The sequence below is a fragment of the Saccoglossus kowalevskii genome, chromosome 22 (assembly GCF_978046115.1).
Source record: "Saccoglossus kowalevskii chromosome 22, keSacKowa6.1, whole genome shotgun sequence".
Classification (NCBI taxonomy): Eukaryota; Metazoa; Hemichordata; class Enteropneusta; family Harrimaniidae; genus Saccoglossus; species Saccoglossus kowalevskii.
The window spans coordinates 28684820-28708096 of record NC_140662.1 but is presented as its reverse complement, the minus strand read 5'-3'; the positions used below and the strand labels follow the sequence as shown (position 1 = coordinate 28708096).

Below are 23277 nucleotides of genomic sequence, written 5' to 3'. Positions count from 1 at the left end.
CTCCAAATCGACTTATTCACAACCCGGAATACATAACGTCATAGATATTCAACGTTTCAGTTCACTCAATCGTTTGCTGCGAGTTATGATCCTTGTGCTACGTTTCATCTCCAGGCTTAAACATGGCAACTCACAATCGAAGGAACACATTTCAGCACAAGAACTTAAACACGCCGAAACGTTATGGATTAAATCGGTTCAGCTAATATGCTATTCAGACGAGATTCGCGCACTGAGAACCCATACGAAATCGCGACCTCCTTTAATTAGACAATTACAGTTATTCGTAGATGACAGTGGTATCTTGAGATGTGGTGGTCGCCTACAAAACGCAGTTATTGAATACTCCGCAAAACACCCAATACTACTTCCGCCAAAACACGCGTACACCAAACTTGTAATAAGAAACGCGCATGAAGCAGTGCTACACGCGGGGACAATGACAACAGTAACATTCATAAGACAACAGCTATGGATTCCACGCATTCGACAAGCCGTTAACGCCGTGATCCGCAACTGCGTGAAATGCCTGAAATTCGGCGGAAAACCATACGCGAAACCTGCTACGCCACCGCTCCCAAACTTCCGCTTAGAAGAGAGTGTGCCCTTCACAATTACAGGACTAGACTACACAGGTACACTTTATTATCGAACTCCAACTTCCAAACACAACAAATCGTATATATGTCTTTTCACTTGTGCAGTTACTCGCGCAGTTCATCTTGAACTAGTGACTGACATGACTGCCGACGCTTTCCTTCGCGCATTCAGACGCTTCGCAGCCAGACGATCTCTACCTAAATACTTAGTGTCGGATAACGCATCAACATTTCTCGCCGCCGCGCAGGAAATTGAACGGCTAGTGAACAATGAATCAGTGAAAGGCTATCTTGGAAATAAGGGAGTTACGTGGAAATTCATTCCAAAACGTGCTCCCTGGTTTGGTGGCTTTTACGAACGTCTAATCGGCATTACAAAAGCGTGTCTAAGAAAAATATTGGGAAAATCCTGTGTGTACTTAGACGAACTGACCACTATTCTCACGGAGGTTGAATCTGTTATAAATGACAGACCATTAACGTATGTTTCGGGAAACAATGAAGACCCATCGCCCCTCACACCTTCACACTTGTTGTACAGGCGTTTGATCACACAATTACCTCATGACGTCATCGATGACGACGAGTTACTCGATCCGAGTTACGGCAACGAACGATCCACGCTCCAGAAACGCGCTATACATCTAGACAAACTCCACGAACATTTCTGGCAGAGATGGCGAAATGAATACTTGCAGACGCTACGAGAAAGACACGCGCAAATAACTGACAGGGGACATTCGAATAACGTAATCAAAGTCGGAGATGTTGTACAAGTTCATTCGGACACTAACAAACGTGTTAACTGGCAACTTGCTGTCGTACAACGACTTGTACATAGTAATGATAACCTAGTTAGATCCGCGATCATAAGGACAAAGACCGGCATTACAAATCGACCGATATAAAAACTGTACCCCCTTGAAGTACAAGATGTTAGTTTTAACAGTTCGTCCGTCAGCGATACAATTTCAGCGACTCAACGAACAATAGAAAATGTGAAAACAACGCGTCCAAAAAGAATGGCTGCACTCAATGCAGAGGAATTTATTAGACTCTCGAGTTAAGACAATATGTAATCTGTATATCGTACTGTACTGTAAACAGTGTGCTTGACATTAGTTCGTTTGTTGTATCTAAATTCTTTCGTTTATTTTTAATTTACACATTCTCTATATACTTGTATTCACATACGTATTGAATTTATACTACTTTTTTTGGATTACCGCGTAGATGTTCGAATTGTTATTATATTTTCTCGTGTTATTGTTTCGATATTTGTATTAATTCTTAATTTTCACTTTGATCGTTTATTATCTCGCCGGCCCGGAGTGTCGGAAAATCTGTGTAGTCGTATTATCTCAAACGCTGCCGCCATCAAACAAACTCTTACCGCATATTGTTCATGTCTGGTATTAGTAGATAGATTAGGCAACATCCTGTGTGTAGATAGTTTTAATGCCGCCTTTCATGTCTGAATTTATGTTTAGTATTAGTAGTAGTTGTTTACTTCAACTGTATAAACAACACGTGTTAATTATCTCTGTATTACTGAGAAATAAAGCAGTTCTTCTTCAGGTTTGAAACAGTCAACATCGCCTTGTTTTACTCTCTCACACACACACACATACGTCGAACCTTTTCCCACAGAAACAAAACTCAACAGAAAACATACACACTTGGCATTAGCTCTGTTTCCATAGCTCTTTTTGTGTCAGTCTTTAGTCTTTGTGATGGTATCTTAGTTATTTCTGACATATTTTGTGTCATTGAATTTATTATTTAGATTTAATATTTTTATCGACACAGAAGAGCTATGGTTCTTCCCATAGATTCGCGTAACATAAACGTGCGACGCCAAATGGCACAAATGTTGATTAACCTGAATAACCACATAGTAGTTTACCACAGTGAGTAGAGAAGACAACTAAAAATTCACTTGTATATTCATATATGTTTTATTTGTAATCATTATCAAGTTGAAATGCACAAGTTGTACTTGGGTGCATTTGTGTATGAGAACTAAATCGCGAAAATTATTCCATTAATACTGTATTAATTCCTCGCATTTACTACATAACACTGATAAATCAATCGTTTATAATTTTCAAAACCATCGTAAGTGTATGAAATAGAATGTGTTTTCATTAGTCACAAAATGTATAATGTAATCGGAACACTATTGTTTCACTTAGTTTTATAACCATTATTAGTCGTCGTAAAGTAAGAACTTCTATAGACATTACAAACTACCTCTCTCATTTGAACTATTATTACCAAACGCTTCAGCGTGGTATTAAAGGGGAACTAAATAGAGCCTATTTTGGTGTTTGTATTTATCAAGTTATGTATATTGATTATAAATTTGAAAAAAAAAATTAAAAAAATGATTATCTTCAGAGTTATGATGATTTAAATATGAGAAACCATAAACCTGCGAAGGACTTCCGTTTGCGCCATCTTGCCATAAAAAAAACGCCCTCATGTGGTATAAACAGGTAAGGTAACAAAGCATGATGACGAAATAGTATCTGATTAAATATAAGCAACTTAGGGAGCCATAGCTGGCTGGACTGGTGAATTGACTTCTAGTTTAGGTTGTTTCGACTTTTACGTTAATGTTATTTACAAGCATATCAACATACAAACATTATGGATGTGCGATTGATCGAGACAGGCATTTTGTTTTGTTTTTTGTCTAACTGTCTAATAAATGCTGTTTCCAGTACTGCACTGTGCGGCGTGCAAATTATTCAAAGTATGGATGCTGGAGTATGCAATCTTGAGTTCGTAGGGTGGTGGTGGAAACATTTTCGTCCATGTATTCACGGGGCTGCAATGGCAAATCATGGGACAAGCGTCACAGGAACACCAAGCAGATTGTTCACAGACTTCCGTGTAATTTGAAATAAAACTTTCATCCGAACAAGGGGCATCGTCAACGATATACTCTCATCACTCACACTGGACTGATCTGAATCGTCACAGTATACCGTACTCCCCTGATCATAAGCCCGGGGGCATGAACACGTAAAGGAAAAGTAAGGGATGAGCTTGTACTCGAGGACCAACTCAGAAAAAATGATTTTGTTTTGGGGTTAAACACTGTAACCATCTTGCAAACAACGAAAAATCATCCAAAACAAAAATATTCGTTCACCACGCCGGGCTCGGGAAAATAATACTTATTTTTGAAAAAAATGCGTCATTGATTTGAACGATACTTACAATGAAGAAACAAACATGTTCATAAAAAACACACACATTTTATTACAATACGATTTACATACCGTCTGAATTTACGGTGAAATAATGGGTAGGGTCTGTGAGGCAACAGTGGACGAAGGCATTTATCATTATCTTCGTTTTGGTATGTTTTCGATCGTACGCAAACTCTCGACGCAAAACAATTTTCCACCATGAGGTTTTTCAGCACGATTTGACCTGGAACAACTTCCTTTGACATAACAGGTCATGTCTTTCATTAACCAATCAAAATGACGTGTCGTAATGATGAAATTTTCCGATTATTGACGATGATATTTTTAGCGCAATGCGGAAGTGAATTACCGCAATGTTAAAATGCGATCTGTAGCACTGATTGCAACGAAAAAAAGATGATTTTTCCCCCTAAAAACTGGCGATTCGCAATTTCCGAGATATAAACGACGGTTAATAGTAACCGTGGGTAAACTGAGTGTGGAGGAAGAATTTAAACACCTTTCTCGGTCGCCAACATGTCTCATCGTTCACCCTAGGCCTGTCATGATAGTCTCAAAGTAAACCATGCCCAATAACCAGGTACACGCCTTGACGATCACATTTTTGGCTTTTCGAAGGCTACTACTCATAGAATATGGATTACTCCAGAATTGCAACATCGATGTTTATCCTGAGTAAATGACAGAATAGAAACGATGCGAATCACGTTGTGTACGTTCGCCATGTACTCTGAACTTGAAATTAATGCGAGTTTTCTCATAAAACTAAAAGCATGAACCAAACTAACATGCCAATCACGATTATTATGAAATGAAACACACCTTTTACACGCATATTTTAAAGAATATCGTCGACGCCCAGTAAAAACCAATAAATAAATACCAAGTAAAAACATAGGGATGGGCTTCATACTCGGGAGGGGCTTACGATCGGGGAAGTACGGTACTTTAACGCAATTGGGCTTTCACTCTCAGAATACTGTGTTTCAAACGCATAAGGCTCTAACCCAAGTTTTAAAAAGCACATTGTGCATATAAAAGTTGAGTTTATACTAATAGTACACAATGCTTAGCAGCATGAATGGTTATGTACAATGGCGTATACGAATGCGATCAGATACTAAAACGTCATAGCTTTGAAAAGTACCCGGATGTTAAATATGTTCGTTCGTTAATTATTCCCCTCCATGAATGGCCTCCATGGCAAGCACTTCAAATGCCTATCCAAGCTACAGTTATAATTAAAACAAAATTAAACCACTGCAATATTATTTCGATTACAGTTTAGAATATACACAACTATAAATTAAGGCCGCATTTAGGTTCGCTTTAAGATTTTGTTTTCAGGCTTGGGTGGTACCAAGGTGGAAAATGGTTGCACATATGGGGGGTAATTCCTGGAATTGCAATAGAGAGGGTTCAGGCCGAAATACATATATATATAGTGTTTCCATGTTTCGTCTGATATTTCTGTGGTATTCTGCTGCTGTAAATAATGCAAGATTTGTTCCGAAATTCAGTGTGTTGTGTGCACTCCAGGGTTATTCGTTTTTTGCTCAAAACACCCCTATTTTTTAATGGCAGAGTCGAATAGTTTCACTCCCACTGGGAAATCTACATTGTTACTTGAATGAGAGCTAACTAAACACATTTTCCAGACCGGCGAAAGTGTATGCAACAGCCAATTTTAACAGCCTGTCACGTGAGTTTAGTCTGAATGTCAATATCAAAAGAGGCTAATCCATTTACGCAGGTATAACTGGGAATAGAATATGTGAGGGATTGTATCAACAGAGATGTGTATAATGAAAAGTAACATCTATCCTTCTTTTGCATCGCTGAGCATTTCTGTTTTAGTATACTGGTTTGAAAATGTTGAATTTGCATGATTTGCAATGTGTTTTTTTTTACTGAAACTCCCCTATTGATCGAATCCCGGGTTTGAAAGAGAACGGCACACCACGTGATTCGTTTGAATACAATGGTGAAGGCACGCAAGCATGACTTACAGGTCGTCACAGGGGAATAAATAAAATTGACAGGGTATGTAACAAATGTGACTCTAAGGATGTGGGTGATGAAAAACATTACTTTTTTCATTGTGACAGTTTTTCAGAACACAGAATTTTGACTATCAAACATTACCAAATGGAGAATTGTTTATTAATGTTTTCTCTAGTGTAGACAAATATATTTGTAGTATTTTAGCTAATTTTGTTTTTCAGATTTTAAAATTATTTTAGATTAGTTGTGATACTGTATGTTTCTTACGTTGGACTTTACTCAAGCATTGTTTTTGTGTACGTTCCAAATAAAATATCCTATCCTATCCTATCCTATCCTATCCTATGTTGTCAGCAGTAGTCGCTGAGCTTCACGCTACAACTTTACTTGTGATGTTGCTTGTTAGCCGTGGATTGAATTAATCTTGATTACCGGTTAAAATGTTGTTATTTGGCGTTGGTGATCTTTATTTGGAACTGGGTAACGTCGCCAGCAGAAACCTCCTGGGATTTTGATGTTGATGGTTGCGCCTCCATGGCAATCGCTAATTTTACTGCGGGTGGATCTTCCAAGAGCCCTTCGGGGTTTTTAAAACTCATTCAACATACATAAAGTTCTCTCAATCGTAGTAGTCCATGTGATGTACACCTATTATGCCAAACATGTTGCTGAACGATTTTGCCAATGAAAACAAGCCGGTTGGCGATCCACTCCACTAAAAAAAAACTAGCAATATGTTTTCGGCTGTTGCCATGGTAGGACATGAACGTGAAGCTAACGTCGGTTTATAACTAAAACCGGGCACCGTATACAAAGTTCGCAAAAAAACATTCAGTCCTTAGAAGTCATTTTATTTTATTGCTAGGACGTATGCTGTTGTTAGGGATTGGTCAGTTACTTCGGCCTGGGGGGTGGATCAGTAGCGGGGGGGGGTTACCCTGTTTTTGATTTTGCGAATGGGGGGTCACCCTGTTTTCCACAATTCACACACGCGCTTATGCATATATATTTTTTTAAATTTTATTTCAGAACAATAGATTAAAAAGTTAATCGTACAAATGTGTTCTTAAAAATAACTATTACCCATATTGCCTATAAATTTGTTGATGCAAAAAATGTTATAGGCTAAATATTTTGGGGTTGAAGTTGACAAATAACTAACAGATTATGCAATGCGGCAGAGCCCCATGCAATTATACAGTTAAGTTTTGAACACATCCCAAGTCCATGTGATATCAGATTATTTTATTTAAAGTCTGAAGTCACCATTGTATAAGATATTTACTGGATTTATCCAATTGTAGCTGGAGACGGAAAAACACAGCACTTAGTACAAAGAGCAGTGACAGTTTTTGTTCAGCAAATCAAAAAAGTTAAATGGATTCATGCCTAAATAAATAGTTTTTTTGTTTTTTTAACTTTTAAATATGCATATTTTGCTCTGTAAAATACCAAAATCCAACACAAATTTATACAAAAATCAAAGTGTCCTTTGTTTTCATAAGCACAGACTGTGCTTCAGGTGTAAAGCTTTCCTGGTCTATAAGATATGAAAGATATATTAAATCCAAATTAGTTTTTAAACCGCCTAGATTCAAATCCTCTTTTCCTATCTTATAAGGGCGTTTATCAAGTGAGTACTCCACAGCTTTGTTTTTATTTACTATCTTTAGCAGCATAGATTTCCCTACTTCCTGCAGCCTTTTCTGTAGTCGTTTTTTGGCTTTATGCTTCCCCTTCCCTCCTAAGGTGACTGGTCTATTAAATGCAAACACTAAAAATTACGGCAAACCACGATATTTTCAATGCACATCATACATTTTGTAATCATGTCTGATCCAAAACTGTTAATGTTTCTTTGTTTTCCGGGGGGGGGGGGTCAGCATGTTTTAAAATATAATGTTAGGGGGTCGCCCACTTTTTGTTGTTGATAGGGGTGGGTCAACTGAGATTTACAGCTGACAAAATGGAATCTGTCGACCCCCCCCCAGGCCAGAGTAACTGAACAATCCCTTAAATTTATTTCCAACCGATAGTATTTTCTAGATTGCAGGCAGCATTTACAGTTCATTCAAAGTTCAAAGTTGCGTCGGGATTACGTTGATACAGTGTAACAATGTCGGCGTCGGCGATCTCTTACCGGTGTGCAACGTAGCCAAAATAAAAGGCATGAATATAAGACTAGTGGGAGGTAATAAATTTGGGGTCGAAAGTATTCAAAAACAGTTTTTGGCTGTTGCCATGGTAGCTGTGGACCAGGATTGTTTTGCCAATTAGTGACGGTACGACCTGCCTGTCAATTATAAACAAAATTAGCCAAGCCAAAAAAAATCTCAGTAAATTGTTGCCCACACTCAAGCGGATTAGAATGAGCTACGTCCATGCTTTTTAATCATAGAAATGTAGGGTGTGATACATTTGGCGTGAAGGTATTAACAAATTCAGTTGTTGGCTGTTTCCATGGAAACGGTGGTCAGAATTTGTTTTCAGATTTTACCAATAGTAACTTTGTGCCCACACTCAAGCTGAGCAAAATGAGTTATGTCTGAGGTGTTGTATCCAAAATTTGTAGGAGATACATTTCCTGATAACTAGGGTGAAGGTGTGACCTACCTGCTAAGTTTGAGCGAAATCGGCCAAGCCAAACAAATCACAGAAGAATTAATACGTGAAAACACTAGAAATCACACACACACAGAGATACACAAACTTAAAGTGATTTTAAGGGCAATCCAAGTGGAGCGAATCGCCAATACCATGTTCATTTGCATATTGACCGTGAAAATACCAAAAACATCATTGCATGGGTGATATGCAAATTAGTTTTAGTCAAAATAAGTTACTGCTTAGAAGTACCATTACTGTTGTTCAAATTTCATTTCACTCGGCAAATATATTCATGTACCCAAACGTAAAGTATCGTACTTCTAAATATTGTTTATTTCTGCTATGTTTCGAAAAACGCTACTCTTGAACGGACTACTTTATTCGCTCTCAGACCTCATTTGCATATGGGGTGTGGAAGTACCGATTTTGATTTCAGGGACGAATCAAAATAAACTGCAGTATATATGTAATAATGTGGAATACTTCCTTTCACTGTGATCATTTTTCCGCTAAAATAAATTCCAGTGAAAATGCCATTTCCCTCATACTCTATTGAGACTTGACACAGCACAGTGAAAATTTGATTCACACCGTATGCTTGAAAACTTTTCATCGAAAATAAATTAAGTGAAATTCTGTGTGATTTCATGAGAGTTGAAAATGAAAAAATTATATGACACCCAACCCTACCACTCCATACACAATGTAACCACACCTCAAAAACATCCCTTCACCAGTGTATTCTATTTGAATTCAGGAGAAATTTAAATAAACAAATTATATGACAACGAACTTAATTATAATTTCAACCTCTAGTTCAGCACTGATTAAATAAACTACCTCGTCTTTATGCCAACTTGAAGTTATTTAATGCCTACATCAGTGACTTCAAAATCTATGTTTCAATTCCAGGAATTTCACTTGCTATTAATTGTATGGGAGTGCCAGTCTTTTATTTTCTATTGTAATGTCAATTTCTTGTGATTACTCGGAAAATGAAGCTGTAACCACAGACCACAGTGCTGCAACTAAATCCTGGTATAAGCACCGGTTAGGCAGTCTTGAACTATGCATGTGAAGCCAGCTGAGAGGTATATCCAATCCTATAGATTTCTCATTGTTTGGTAACTATTTGCTGCAAATGCAACAAAAATCAATATAAAAATATTACCCACACAGCATTCTACAGGTTACTTGTAATTTATATAGTTACACTAATATATATATATATATATATATATATATATATATATATATATATATATATATATATATATATATATATATATATATATATATATATATATATATATATATATATATATATATATATATATATATATATATATATATTATATGGAATGTACAGTAAGATCACTAAAAACTAAAGACAATAAAAAATGATTAACAATAAAAAGTGAAAACAAATTACAAAATTAAACACACGAAAGTACATTACATTTACAATTATGCTCCTACTACGGGGTGATGCGGTCTTATTTAAAGTTTAAACGTACAATGAGTATGCTATGTCGACAACATGTTTGTTTTTATAAATTTGGCCAATGAAATATTCATTGCAATGTTTTTATTTCCCATTATAATTATCAATTTGTTCTCTTTTGTCAAATTTGTGTAATTATTTATTTGCTTTCCGGTTTCAATATAATGTCTAACCATTTACAATGATTATAAGGTACATGAACTAATGATATTGCCTTGACAATTTACCAAGTAATGTATGAGGTCATTACAAACTCTCTTTCTCATTCTAGCTAAGTGCTTAAATATTGTAATTATATAGTTTTACTAACCATATACCGGTATTCTATATTTATTTTATATTTAAAATGGTTCAATGAATGTATTCGTCCAGAACATAATTCCGAATTTCATTATTGATATTCGTATATTAAACTCCAATAACATCATACTGGATAAAGAGTCGATTTTACGTCGATAGTCCATCAAGCATACATCGAGCATAGGACCAACACTGAACGTCATACTTATACAATTTACGGGCTTCAAGTACGCTTTATATGTTTTGTCGACTACGTCAATAACGCTACAGACACCGTCGAACGTTCACCTGTAAACACTTGGAATTAAATCAAATGGATACTTGGAGGGTTGTCATAGTTGTTTTATAACAATCAACTGCGAACGAGGACGACACAATGGCGGATAAATCTGACATGTTCCAGAAACCTGCAAATTGTTCACTTCAAGGATTTTTAGATGATTTAACAAAGATCGGGTAATTGCAATGTCAAATAAACAATAGTTTGTTTAACATACACGACACGTGTAACAAGGAACAATTTTACGTTTGAAACTTTCACGCAAAAAAACATGCTTTTATCGCTTAATTGCCCGCAGTTTGTATCTCGGCGGCTGCAATGTCAGGTGCATCCTGGCCTCTATCGGCGGTAAAGGATATTTCTCGTCTATCACCAAATTATATTTCTGCACAATAGACGATAGTATGAGAAATAACTTCATTTTTGCGAGTTGCTCCCCCAAACAAACACGAGAACCTATAAATAAAAAATATAGATTGGAAAGGAGTAAAGTGACAAAGCAGGCTCTAGATGTTTCCTCTACAGTTACCAATGATATATCAATGCTGAGAAATTATTTATTTATTGAATAGACGATATAGTATATAATGTGTGAAGCTTAGGGTGTTTTTTTACTTTTTAAAACGAAATCCCAGAAATGTTCCTCATGTTGGGTTGTTACGGATAAACTATCCGTAGGGATTTTCATTCAATAGAAACAGTGATCCACGCCTAATGAGATCATGGACAACACACAAAAACACTACATTACGAAGACGAAAAAATTATTGGCGTTACGTACGTGATAATTTGAGTTTTATGTTGAAGTAGCCAAGTATACTTGGTTAATATTGCATTATTAAAATTCACTCACCTGAACCAAATGGAATGAATACATCAGGTCTGACGAATTTACCATGTGAATCCAGAAACCTGTCTGGGTTGAACTGATCCGGATTAGACCACCGGATTGGATCGTGCAATACACTATATATGTTAGGCCACACAAAAGTATCTTTAGGAATGTCGTAACCAGAAACAGTTGTATCACATGCAGTCCATCGCGGAATAGACAGCGGAACTGTACTCGCCATTCGAAGTATTTCAGTAATCGTGGCTTCGGTATAGGGTAGATTTGGTTTGTCACATACTTTTGGAGAACGATTTCGACCAACGATGGTATCTAACTCATCTTGGATTTTTGACTGCACGTTCGGGTTTTTCACAAGGAACAGCAACCCCCACAACAATGTTGTAGTTGTTGTTTCTGTTCCAGCGCCAAATGTGTCAAGAATTAGACCGTATATTTGATAATACTTGAAGTTTAATCCACGATCTCCCATACTCTCATTGGGGTATTGTTGATTCCATTCTTTTTCCATCTTCAAAAATGCATCAATTAAATCTCTTAGATTATTTGGATCATATGTCTGATCGTGTTCTTTGATGAATGGTTCAATGAGTTCATAAATTAGGGTGTTGTTCCGAGTTTGTTTTGGTCCCAAGAATATATCTAACAGTCGGCCAGAACCGGGAAACAGAAAACCTATCCCGAAATATGTAGGAGCGAGGTTGAACAAAGTGTCGAGACAATTCATACATTTCACAAAACGTTCATCAGTGTAATCAAACCGCTCACCAATTGTAATAGAGCAAATTACATTGTATACAGAATTGGTCACGTGAGCTATAGGATCAAATGGTCCACCATGGTGGTCTTCAAACTCGATCAGAAGATGTTGAACTTCGTCTAAGATTCTTTCCTGCATTACCGACTTGCCCATTCCAAATGTACGCAATGCACTGATGAACATTTTACGTTTGAATTTCCAGGGCTTCCCATTCGCCAATACCACCCCTACAAGTAAAAGAAATGAATAAGCACAACATAAATTACCTTTCTGATTCAGTTTAACCTTCATTCAACTATCGAGCAATCCTGTCAAATACATGTTATTGAACATAACGATGATATGTTGATATTTTTCAATTTAAACCAAAAACTATATTCATCTAAAATGTCAATTGCACGATCACTATAACAGTGTTCCAATGTTTTCATACTCAAAAGCAGTGCAAATGTGCATGAAATATTCAATACATGAAAGAAGTCTATATTGTCTATATTTTGTTCAATACTATCGTTGTATCTAGTGCGGTGGTACATATATTTGCTAGTTGCAACAACTTGGTAACTATTGTGCAGGGGCGAACTATTTAGAGTTGGTATATATGAGTATAAACACTAGCGAGACTGGCCACTTTCACTCTAATGCGAGAACGCAAGAAAGAGAAATACATTTCTTGTATTCGTGTTTGATACTTTTATTTTTTATTTTATTTTCACGAATTACCCAGTTTACAATTGATTATAACGCTAGGCGCGTTTGAGGGCTTAAAAGGCTATAAAAAGACGCATCATAGTACCATTTCTTGAAAGATGTTGAGACCTTTTTGTCCCAGCCTAACCATTTCGATCACAGGGATGTCAAGTACTATCAATTGTATGTATTTCAAAACATGTCCCTTCAATAACACTATCTCAAACGCTATTATGGAGAATCCCCTCGTAAACTTATTAAAACTAGAATGAAAAAAACACACCCATTAATCAAAAATTACAAATCAGATACTTTACAGAACATACCTCCCCCAATAATAATCTAAACTAAGTTTGGCATTAAATAAAATCATTATTTTTTTCAGGCTTTTTCGAACACCAGCACTGGGTACGAATGTTTTACGGAGTTGTAGTTGTCATTATTTTTAAACATTAAATTGATAAATTTAGCGTACATTTTAACAATTTAAAGTTAACTGTTCTATTTGTGTGCAAAGGTTGGTCCCTCGATTACTTACAGAGTTCATTGTTCATCACAAATCTGAGGTTGATTATGCAAATGAGGCTGTTGTGTTGTATTTGTTGACACTATATTTGTGAGCTAAGTAAAGTTTGATTATTGAGGGCGCCATTTAATTTGTATTACACATAATTATTGATATTGTAGACATTGATATAAACAGGATTTATTAAGGATATTTGCATAATTCCCATGAGACTTAGCACTGAGAAGTCAGTTTAGGTTAGTAACATCATTGGACTCATCTGAAAAACATCTTTCTTTCACCTCTTTGACTTCCAAATTTTCAAAAACAAGGTCAAACAAGGCTAATCTAAATCTGTATACATTGTTTTGACATGTACAAATTATATATAATGGTATATAACAGAAATGTTTACAAATATTGGTGGAGCAATTGGATTTAATGTTTGAAAACAAATACACCAATGAAGAATATACACAAATTGTTTTCAAGACGATATAAAACACCCCCTGATGAGTACCCTAACCTTGACTGCCTTGATTTCACAAGGGTTAATGCCCCTACACCAATCTCTCAAATTCAGAATGTTAAAGAATAGAACAACCACTCCATTAATGTATTTGATTCAGACAAGAGTGGCAATCGTACACCAGCTGCAAACATCAGACACCGGGATAGAGAATGTCAAAAAAGGTCAAATCAAGCTGACTTTCAAGAACAATCATTAAGAGCTCCCAGTTCCCCGTCATCTGTACTGAATTTGAGGCCCTTACAACAAAGATTGCTCGACTCATCAAAACAATAACAAGAAACACATGTACAGCAGCTAATGGTATATCGTCGTATGCCTGATTATACAAAGCCTCTGTGAAGAGGATCTAACGAAGTAGGGAAGTGTGCTAAATAAATATGATGAATGTCCACTAAACAGTTCTCATTTGATTATTTTGATGTCAGAATTAAAACAAAGATAGACACAATGTCACTTATCCATGGATAAATTGTGGAGTTGCTGCAATATTTTTTTAAATGGTGTTTTGACGTCCGTTAAGGATATTCTAAAAATATTTCACATTTTGCTGTGTGATTTATTAATTATATGAAATACATGCAAATATGCTAATTTAGTCATAATATAATGCGGTTTGTTAATTTTGTCTGTTTTACGTATATACGCATGATATCGCCATGAAATGTTCATCGAAAATTGATAGATATAAATAAAATTCTAAAAATAATTGTTTAATTTTTGCCAAAAAAAAAATGTACTGAATCCTTAATGAGACAGTAACTAGTAATATAGTAATACTATGCTATGGTTTTGCTATGAGTGTTTTACCCCAAATATTATAGTTTTATCTTTGCACGACTCTCTGTGCCGGATAAAGGACAGTTTTTTTTTTCAAATGAAGGCATAATTTGCTATTTATGTATATTTAAGACTATTAAATTATTATAGTCGGTTTATTTGTGGCCACGTGGTTATACACTCTGAATATGCGTGTATGTCGTTCTCGGGTAAATGGTGTTAAAACTACACAATTTATCGTTTGAAACCCCTGTATCGTAGCCATGAACAGGCAATATATGTATGATATTACAAACAAAAACGCTTATCCGACTACAATTTTGCACATAGAAGAAAATTAGAGCTCCATAACACGACTCGAATTTTCAGTGACGTCATGAACACGTGTGTTTTCGAATGTAAATATAAATTAAGGACCTTTAAAAGAACTACATATAGCTGTGACGCCAGATAGTGCTGAGTCGAGTTCATTTTACATTTCATAAAATAATTAAGGTTGGTGTTGGAAAATAGTTTTGTGGTGTATATACACGATACATGAAATAATCAATACTTGCCACCAATCAGCTTAAGTAATTACGAATCAACTTACACTGTAAATACAAATCTTACCGGTATTTAACGTTCCTAATTTGACAGGCAACTGTGGTCTTTCTGAAAAGCTGTCAGAGTTTTTCACCAGGGCTTCGTGTATCGTCTCATAGCTATTCAGCACGACAATGAGTTGTTGACCAAGATACAAGGAAAATACATCACCGTATTTACCAGCCAGGCTGCGTAGTGTCTGAAAGGTGGTCGGATTGGCTAAACCAATCAGATTTTGAATTAACAGAAGGCCTCGAGGACCCGGCGGAAGATTAGTATGTTTTGTGTTTTGTAGACGTTGTATCATCCAATATATACATATAAAGACGACCACAGTCACTAAGATCATTTGAATATCGAATAAATCCTGCAGCATTGTAGTCAACTTTTCAAACACGACCATTTTGAAATTGGGCATATATCAACCCGGAACAATGCATATACGACTAATAGACGATTACCACACGCAACATGGCATTGAATATACACCGAAGACAATATAAAGCTGGCACGCAATAACTTCATGCAATAGAAGCTGGCACGCAATAACTTCATGCAACAGAAGCTGGCACGCAATAACTTCATGCAATAGAAGCTGGCACGCAATAACTGAATGTAATATAAGCTGGCACGCAATAACTTCATGCAATAGAAGCTGGCACGCAATAACTTCATGCAATAGAAGCTGGCACGCAATAACTGAATGTAATATAAGCTGGCACGCAATAACTTCATGCAACAGAAGCTGGCACGCAATAACTGAATGTAATATAAGCTGGCACGCAATAACTTCATGCAATAGAAGCTGGCACGCAATAACTTCATGCGATAGATGCTGGCACGGTTTGACTTCATGCAATAGAAGCTGGCACGCAATAACTTCATGGTTTGTTTCGTTTTTCTTTTTTTTTGCTGCACAATAATTAATAGTATGGCTCAAATCATAACATTAATGTATCTTGCTAATTTACTTTGTTGTTTAACCATGCAGTTTGAAAACAGTTATGTTAAAATAAACTTTACTAATTTATCGTATTCTTGTTCGTGTTAAACCTGTTGAAGTCCTTCTAAAATTAAGGTTAGTTACACATCTTATAAAGCAATCATAATACAAAAAACAAATAAATTATTAATATATCACACTCCAGCGCAAAACCACACATTGCCACTATGTACCTTACGCTCTAAACACAGTCAATATTTCAGATTGTGCAAAAACAAACAAATTTAATCAAATCGGTAGCAGTAATTTTATTATTTTTCAATATTTAACATCAACCGATAAAATACTAAAATGTGTCAGCTTGTAATGACGCCATAAACTTGGCCAATATTCAACATTTAAACAAAATTCGATAATATATTTATTTAAATCAGCTGCTGACATTTCAAAAATTAATTTATCTTGTAATGTGATATATCATTAAAAAAAAGTACTCTTCAACATCCGTAGCCACGCCCAAATCTTTGTATATATTTATGTTTTTAACAACTACTGCAGTCATTAAAAACACTTTCCCATGTGATATATCAATCGACTCGGGGAGAAATATAACAGTAGATTTAAAATATGTTAATCACACAACACGCCTCCGCTCTCCAATTTTTCCCTGAACCTTGCTAATTTGTGACGTTTTCGGTCAAATAATCTTGATATCGCGTATATTCGACCATTTCAACATCATATTTACTTTTTCAAAAATGTATCAATCTTATTTATGTCACAAATTACGTATTTTTAATCTATGCATATTTTACTTTCGATTGATATATCATATGAGAAAATAAATATGACTTTGCAATAGCTGTTACGGTTTGAGTAAACATAAACACAAATACAAAGATTGCATTAGTTGGATTAAACACGAGATCACCCGAGCGTGGTAAGAGAGTGGCAATAGATTGTGCAATATGGTGACTTAATCTACTGTTATTTGTTTCTCGATTGATATTATATTATCTCACGAAAAAATAAATTTGAATTTGCAATGAGTGAAGGACGTTAGCGATCTGGGCTGGACAGTTACTGGAAAGCTATTTATCTAATGTTGTTTTTTGAATTGACTGCAGCCGATTTAGTAAAATGTCAAATATTGATCGAATAGTAGGGCAGCGTCTTTTCTCCCAAAATAGCGAGCATATAAGTGTTATATAATTGAATGTTTTATTTAAATATTAATACCAGCAATTACCCGTTTTATGATTTGTATCAGACCATAACTGCGTAGAGAAAAATAAATACAAACAAACGCTGTTTTACGACATTATGTGCCAGCTTTTACTGCATGTTGTTATAGCGTACTTACTAGCTTCACACTGCTTTCCAGTGATACAAGTCAAAGTGACCTTAGATATACCTCTAGAGTATATGCTCACGCATTGTTACAAGATAAATACGATCTTTCAACCCCGACCTTTAAATATGCGATTTGATCATTCTGTTCTGATTATTATGTCATTGTTCTGACAATACACAATAAAAGACTGTATCAACCACTACCATTTAACAGAAAGAATAACAATATATATAACAAACAACGAGCCGCTTTATTTATTCAGTTGTTTATATTCGCGTACGTCCAGCCCTGACTAATATGTTTTGTTTAATGTACTCGGTAATGGTAGATTCATTATAACATGTAGCCCAGTTATAGCAGTGGGTACAACAAATAGCAGTGGAAGCTGCAATATTGTCCAATATTACCTAACATCATATTAAAAGTGTTTTTCATTAAAATGTACGAAATGTGTAATAGGTCTAACCCACATATATATATATATCATGGATTACATAGAGCCAAACGTTTGCCCACAACCTTGCAGGCAAGAAATTGCAGATTGTTTGTGATGTCCTCCAATGGATAAACAATATGCTAATTTGCATATATAGGGAAACGACGACGCAAATGCCTGAGTTCATCATTATTTGTGCAGAAAATGCTCAACTATCATATCATGTGATATATCAAATAAAAACGTATTGTAACTTAAAAGTAGCCATTAAAATTCTGGATAGATATAGATGGTAATATATGTATAACTTAACGCATGCTGCGGCTCATGTATTAGCATATAGAATTTTATCGTTATCTTTCCAAGTTGTGGGCGATTTATTCATCCTCCACCCCAAGGTTTTCCCACTCGTAACAATGTGGGGTGGTTCAAGAAACTGGAAACGCGCCGTTTGCAATATCAGCTGATGACGCTACCATAACCGAATCCCAAATATTACAAACTATCAGGTTGTTAGCTTATATTGTATATGCTTGTAATGAATATTAGGAGTGTTGTAGGTGATGTAGAGTGGAAACATGTGATCGGAATGATACACCTACAAACAATTCATGCATTTGTGCGACTAGGAAACGGAAATGTTCAGCGTGTGTGCGGTTATAATATTTCCTGTTTTTTTCACTGAATTTCGATATAACCGGAAATAGACGAAAAGTAGGAAGAAAGCAAATCCTTTAATTTCACTTTCGGATAAATTTATGATATACTTTTCATCAACAATCATACATTTATTGTTATATGTCAATGTTATATCCAATTAAAGCGATTAAAGGACAGCTGTTTATCAGTATCGCAATTATTTTTCGTTCTCGACGAAGTACATAAACATTATAACAGTATTAAAGCGGGGGAGTCGTCACATACGCATGCTTCTGTTGACCATAGCATGTCATTGTTTACAAACACGCGTCTACCCATGAGCCTTTGCGTTTTTAGCATGCGTTGTTATCGTCGCTTAGTGACGACCCTTCCGCTTTGAGTAGAAAATAATACAAGACTATTACGAGAATATCTCAAAGTATGCACGAAGACAGTACAACGGGAGTATCGACCGACGGTGTACTGTCTGAGTACACCTTTTCCTTCATCATGGGAATACTGAAATTCAAAATGTTTAGAACAGAATCAGCGAACTACTTTGTGTTGAGTCCGGTCAAACCTTTGTGGGAGCCATGTTTGTTTTTATTATTAAAGGACGCTTACGTGCGTAATCATTCCATATTTGGAATTCCTAATGTGATAGGATGAAAATACCCCGTAAAATACCGCAAAATTATATATTATTATATATATGCCGTCTGTTTTTCAATCAAGATATTACCCCATAAGCTTAGCATTATTGTGCCCAACCAGCAGTACACAAAACGCATACTGTTGTCAGGGAAGGATTGAGACTATAACCGGGGATGGTATGAACCGAAGATCTTTATTCGGAGTCTTGACATCAGATAAGTACAAATGTTGTATCTGGGCGTTGGCCCAACGGCCAAGCCCAGAGAGCAAACAAGCGGACTAGGTCCGGTGTCTCTCCCTGAGTCTATATCTGTGTCTCTCTAAGTCTCAAGTAACATGTCTTTTTATAAGCGAAATCACGTGATCCAAATTGAACACCTTTTATGATAGGAAAGTGATTCAATACATCCGCATAAGTTTCCCGAAATACATTGAATAAAATACATTGAATACAAATTACAAAAATGATATTAGCACCTCCACATCGTGGGTAAATTTGTCGCAGGTGATAATGTTCACGAATGATATTGTTACAAGTGGTGTCATATACAGCAGCTGCCCATATAACACATACTTGCTAAAAGCGACACGGATATTGTTTTATAAACCACGCTTGTAGATAGCAATGTGAAGATACGCTTGATATTGTTTCAATACAAGCGCCACCCGTGCGAATCCTGACCAAGTCCATGACGGGTGTCAGTACGAGCGATATGACATGGTACAATCGATTTAAATTAAAGCGTCCTCGCTTTACGATAATGTATTAAAAAAATTGAAATTGAAAAAAAAAACTTAGTGAGAATATACTGAAATCAATATAGCTTCAAACAGCAATGGTGAATAAGCATACTTAGCAAGAATCGATATATCTTTAGCTCTAGAAAAATGTACAAGGATACAATTGAGCACAGGGCAAATCATATTCAAATTAGCCAATTAGCATACTTAGACAGTTCAATTAAACTCGGAACAGTGATTCTAAATCTTTTACCCATGTTGCATTTCTACTGAGTTCCAGCGATTGGCGATGCAATAAAAATACAGGCTCGTATGATATTATGTCTAACGTATTTATTAGAATATTAACAATTATCATAAGATTATAATGTCACCATTGTACAGTAATATATTGGCACGCAAAACTCACTTCCATTATCTGATATAATCTGAAAATAAAATGTCTTTCGAATGTTACAAAACGCATTTACCTTCTTTTGCCCTAGATCTTTTTTATTACAAAATGTATCAAGGCTCATTACATTACGTTAACCAATCAAAATGCTGGATGGTGCCAACGTGTTCAAATTACCGTAGCGCATTTAAATATGTTAATGACAACTCAGCGACTTCATGGTGAAAAAAACACGCAAGAGATTTACCGATGTTTTAGTGCCATCTGTTATAAAAAGGCACGATTTTTTTTTAATCAAGAAAAAATAAATAAACGTACCGTCCCAAATAAGAATGTACCAGGTTGAATTTTTCGGGGAAAAAATAAACGTACCGGTACGTTTATTTGGGACATGAGAGTATTTGGTTTTGCAAAGAGTTGTGGGATAGAACTGTAGAGGGCACTTATTTGGAGGGGGCTCACATCGTTTCCAAACAGCCCTATGTTAAAATCAGCTTTTTACCTCTCCTGTTTTCAAGCAACGCACAAGTTATTTTTAAAAATGTTATGGTGATATTGTTTAGTGCAATGTTCTATCCCGCAATTCTTTGCTAAATCCTACATGGAGTTAACACAAGTTTCTTCCCCAAAGAAAACAATTGTCCCATTGATCATCAGTGCAGTGAGTCAGGCAAAGGTAATTAGATACCAATAGATTGAATGGTAAACTTTTGATTTTCAAAGGATTTTGTTAGAATATTATTTATTAACTTATGGTACATGTATAAATGATAGTTTTAACATTCAACTATTTATTTAAATATTTGGGAATGAAATGAGGAAAGCATTTCCTTGAATTGATGGCGTCCCAAAATTCAGTAGGAATTCCAAGTGGTTATTCACATTCTGAAGCTACATTTATATCAACAATGCAGAAATAATAAAAATGTAATATAAAGATTGAAATAACCATGAATGATTGTTATTGGTGCGTTTAATAACAAGTGTATAATGAGATTAATAAAAAGACTATAGTATTAGCACTGAAAACAAAGGGTATTAAGTGTAAAACCGAGCTGCAATCAAAGAAGCTGTTCTCTTATGCATCTGAGAAGTCATTAGATATTTTAGGCAAATTTTGTACCACAGCTGAAATAGAAGACTGTAATTGAATTGACTGTAAGTTGAATTCTATGTAATTAGAGGTAGCCATAGATTAGGCTGTTTAACAGCTGAGAAACTAGGGGTTTTGAAAGTAGGTTTACATGCTTATACAGTTAACACTAAGTATATTTTTAATAGTTTTCCAAGGTGTTTTGATGGTATAGGTAAACTAAAGGGGTATCAAGCTACGATACATATTGATAAGTCGGTGACCCCAGTGGTTCAAAATCCTAGGCGTATACCATTTAGCATGATGTCAAAGCTAGAGTCAAAATTGGATGAGCTGATCAAGTTAGATATTATAGAGGAAGCAGTGGGTTCAACTCCATGGGTCAGCCCAGTAGTGATAATTCCCAAACCATGTGGTGACATAAGATTGTGTGTTGACATGAGGTCAGCCAATAAAGCCGTATTCCAATGGTAGACGAGATACTGCACAATATGAACCAAAGTGTACAGCAAGTTAGACTTGAAATGGGGATTCCACCAAATTGAGTTATCAGAAGAGTCCAGAGATATAACTACTTTGTGACACACAAGGGACTTTTTCATTACAAGATATTAATGTTTGGTATTAGCTCCGCTCCTGCACTTTACCAGTACAATATAAAGCAAGCAATAGCTGGGTGTGATGGAGCTGATAACATAGCAGATGATATGATAGTACATGGTCGTGACCAGAAAGAACATGACCAAAGATTAGTTGAAGTGTTAAAACGTCTAGAAGATAAGGGACTAACACTAAACAAAGACACAAAGTGTGTGTACGGCATGGACCAACTGACATTCATGGGACATATGCTGTCTAAGAGGGGTATTGGTCCTACATAAGCTAATGTGAAAGCGGTGATTGATGCTAGAGAGCCAGATGATGCAAGAGAAGTCAGAAGTTTTCTAGGCTTGGTTAACTTTTCAGCACGGTATATCTCTGACTTAGCAACAGTGGCAGAACCTCAAAGAAGCAAAGTTCGTATGGGGAAGTGAACAGATAGATGCATTCAAGGCATTAAAAGAAGCACTTGCTACTGGCATACTTTGACAAAGATGCTAAAACACAAGTGTTTGCAGATGCCAGCCCAGTTGGTATTGTGGCTGTATTGGTCCAAACACAGAAAGGTGAAAGCCGCATAGTCGGTTATGCAAGTAGAAGTTTGACTAGTGTGGAGCGTCGCTACTCCCAGACAGATATAGAAGCACTGGCATTGGTCTGGGCGTGTGAGCGGTTCCATGTATACCTGTATGGGATCAAGTTTGAATTACTGACAGATCACAAACCAATGACCTATATTTACTCAAAGATTTGTTGCTGAGAATGCAGCACCTTCAGCTATACCAATACAAACAACTGAGCAAGAATCTGCACTGGACGACGAGTTGACCACACTGAGAAGATGTATTAAATCGGGTGACTGGGGAGACTGTCCTCCAGGTTTATAAAGCTGTCAGAACTGAATTAAGTGCAATAGGACAAGTTGTACTAAGAGATACCAGAATCATCGTTCCAGCAAAATCTAGCTCATGAGGGACATCAGGGCATAGTGAAGACTAAACAAAGATTACGTACCAAAGTTTGGTGGCCAAGGATGGACCATGAAGCTGAAAGGAAATGCAGAGCATGTTATGGATGCCAATTGGTCAGCCAGCCATCAAATCCAGAGCCAGTACAGTCTACTCCCCTACCAAGCAGTCCATGGGTAGATGTTGCTGCAGATCTGCTTGGTCCGCTACCCTCTGGTGAGTATCTCTTGGTTATAGTAGA

At 36.1% G+C, this 23277-nt stretch overlaps 2 protein-coding genes across 2 annotated transcripts; one reads left to right on the top strand and one right to left on the bottom strand.

The window, feature by feature from the left end:
* The first annotated feature begins 85 nt into the window (after window positions 1-85).
* LOC144353806 (uncharacterized) lies at window positions 86-1507 on the top strand. The gene has a single exon (XM_085495873.1). The coding sequence runs from the start codon at window positions 86-88 to the stop codon at window positions 1505-1507; it is 1422 nt and encodes a 473-aa protein (XP_085351999.1).
* An 8288-nt stretch (window positions 1508-9795) lies between these two features.
* On the bottom strand, window positions 9796-15616 carry LOC100368785 (cytochrome P450 2U1-like). The gene is made up of 3 exons (XM_002735685.2): window positions 15242-15616; window positions 11369-12352; window positions 9796-10971 (listed from the first exon to the last, which is right to left on the bottom strand). Exons 1-3 carry the CDS (start codon window positions 15588-15590, stop codon window positions 10793-10795), a joined length of 1512 nt encoding a protein of 503 aa, XP_002735731.2. The 5' UTR covers window positions 15591-15616; the 3' UTR covers window positions 9796-10792.
* Window positions 15617-23277: the final 7661 nt, after the last annotated feature.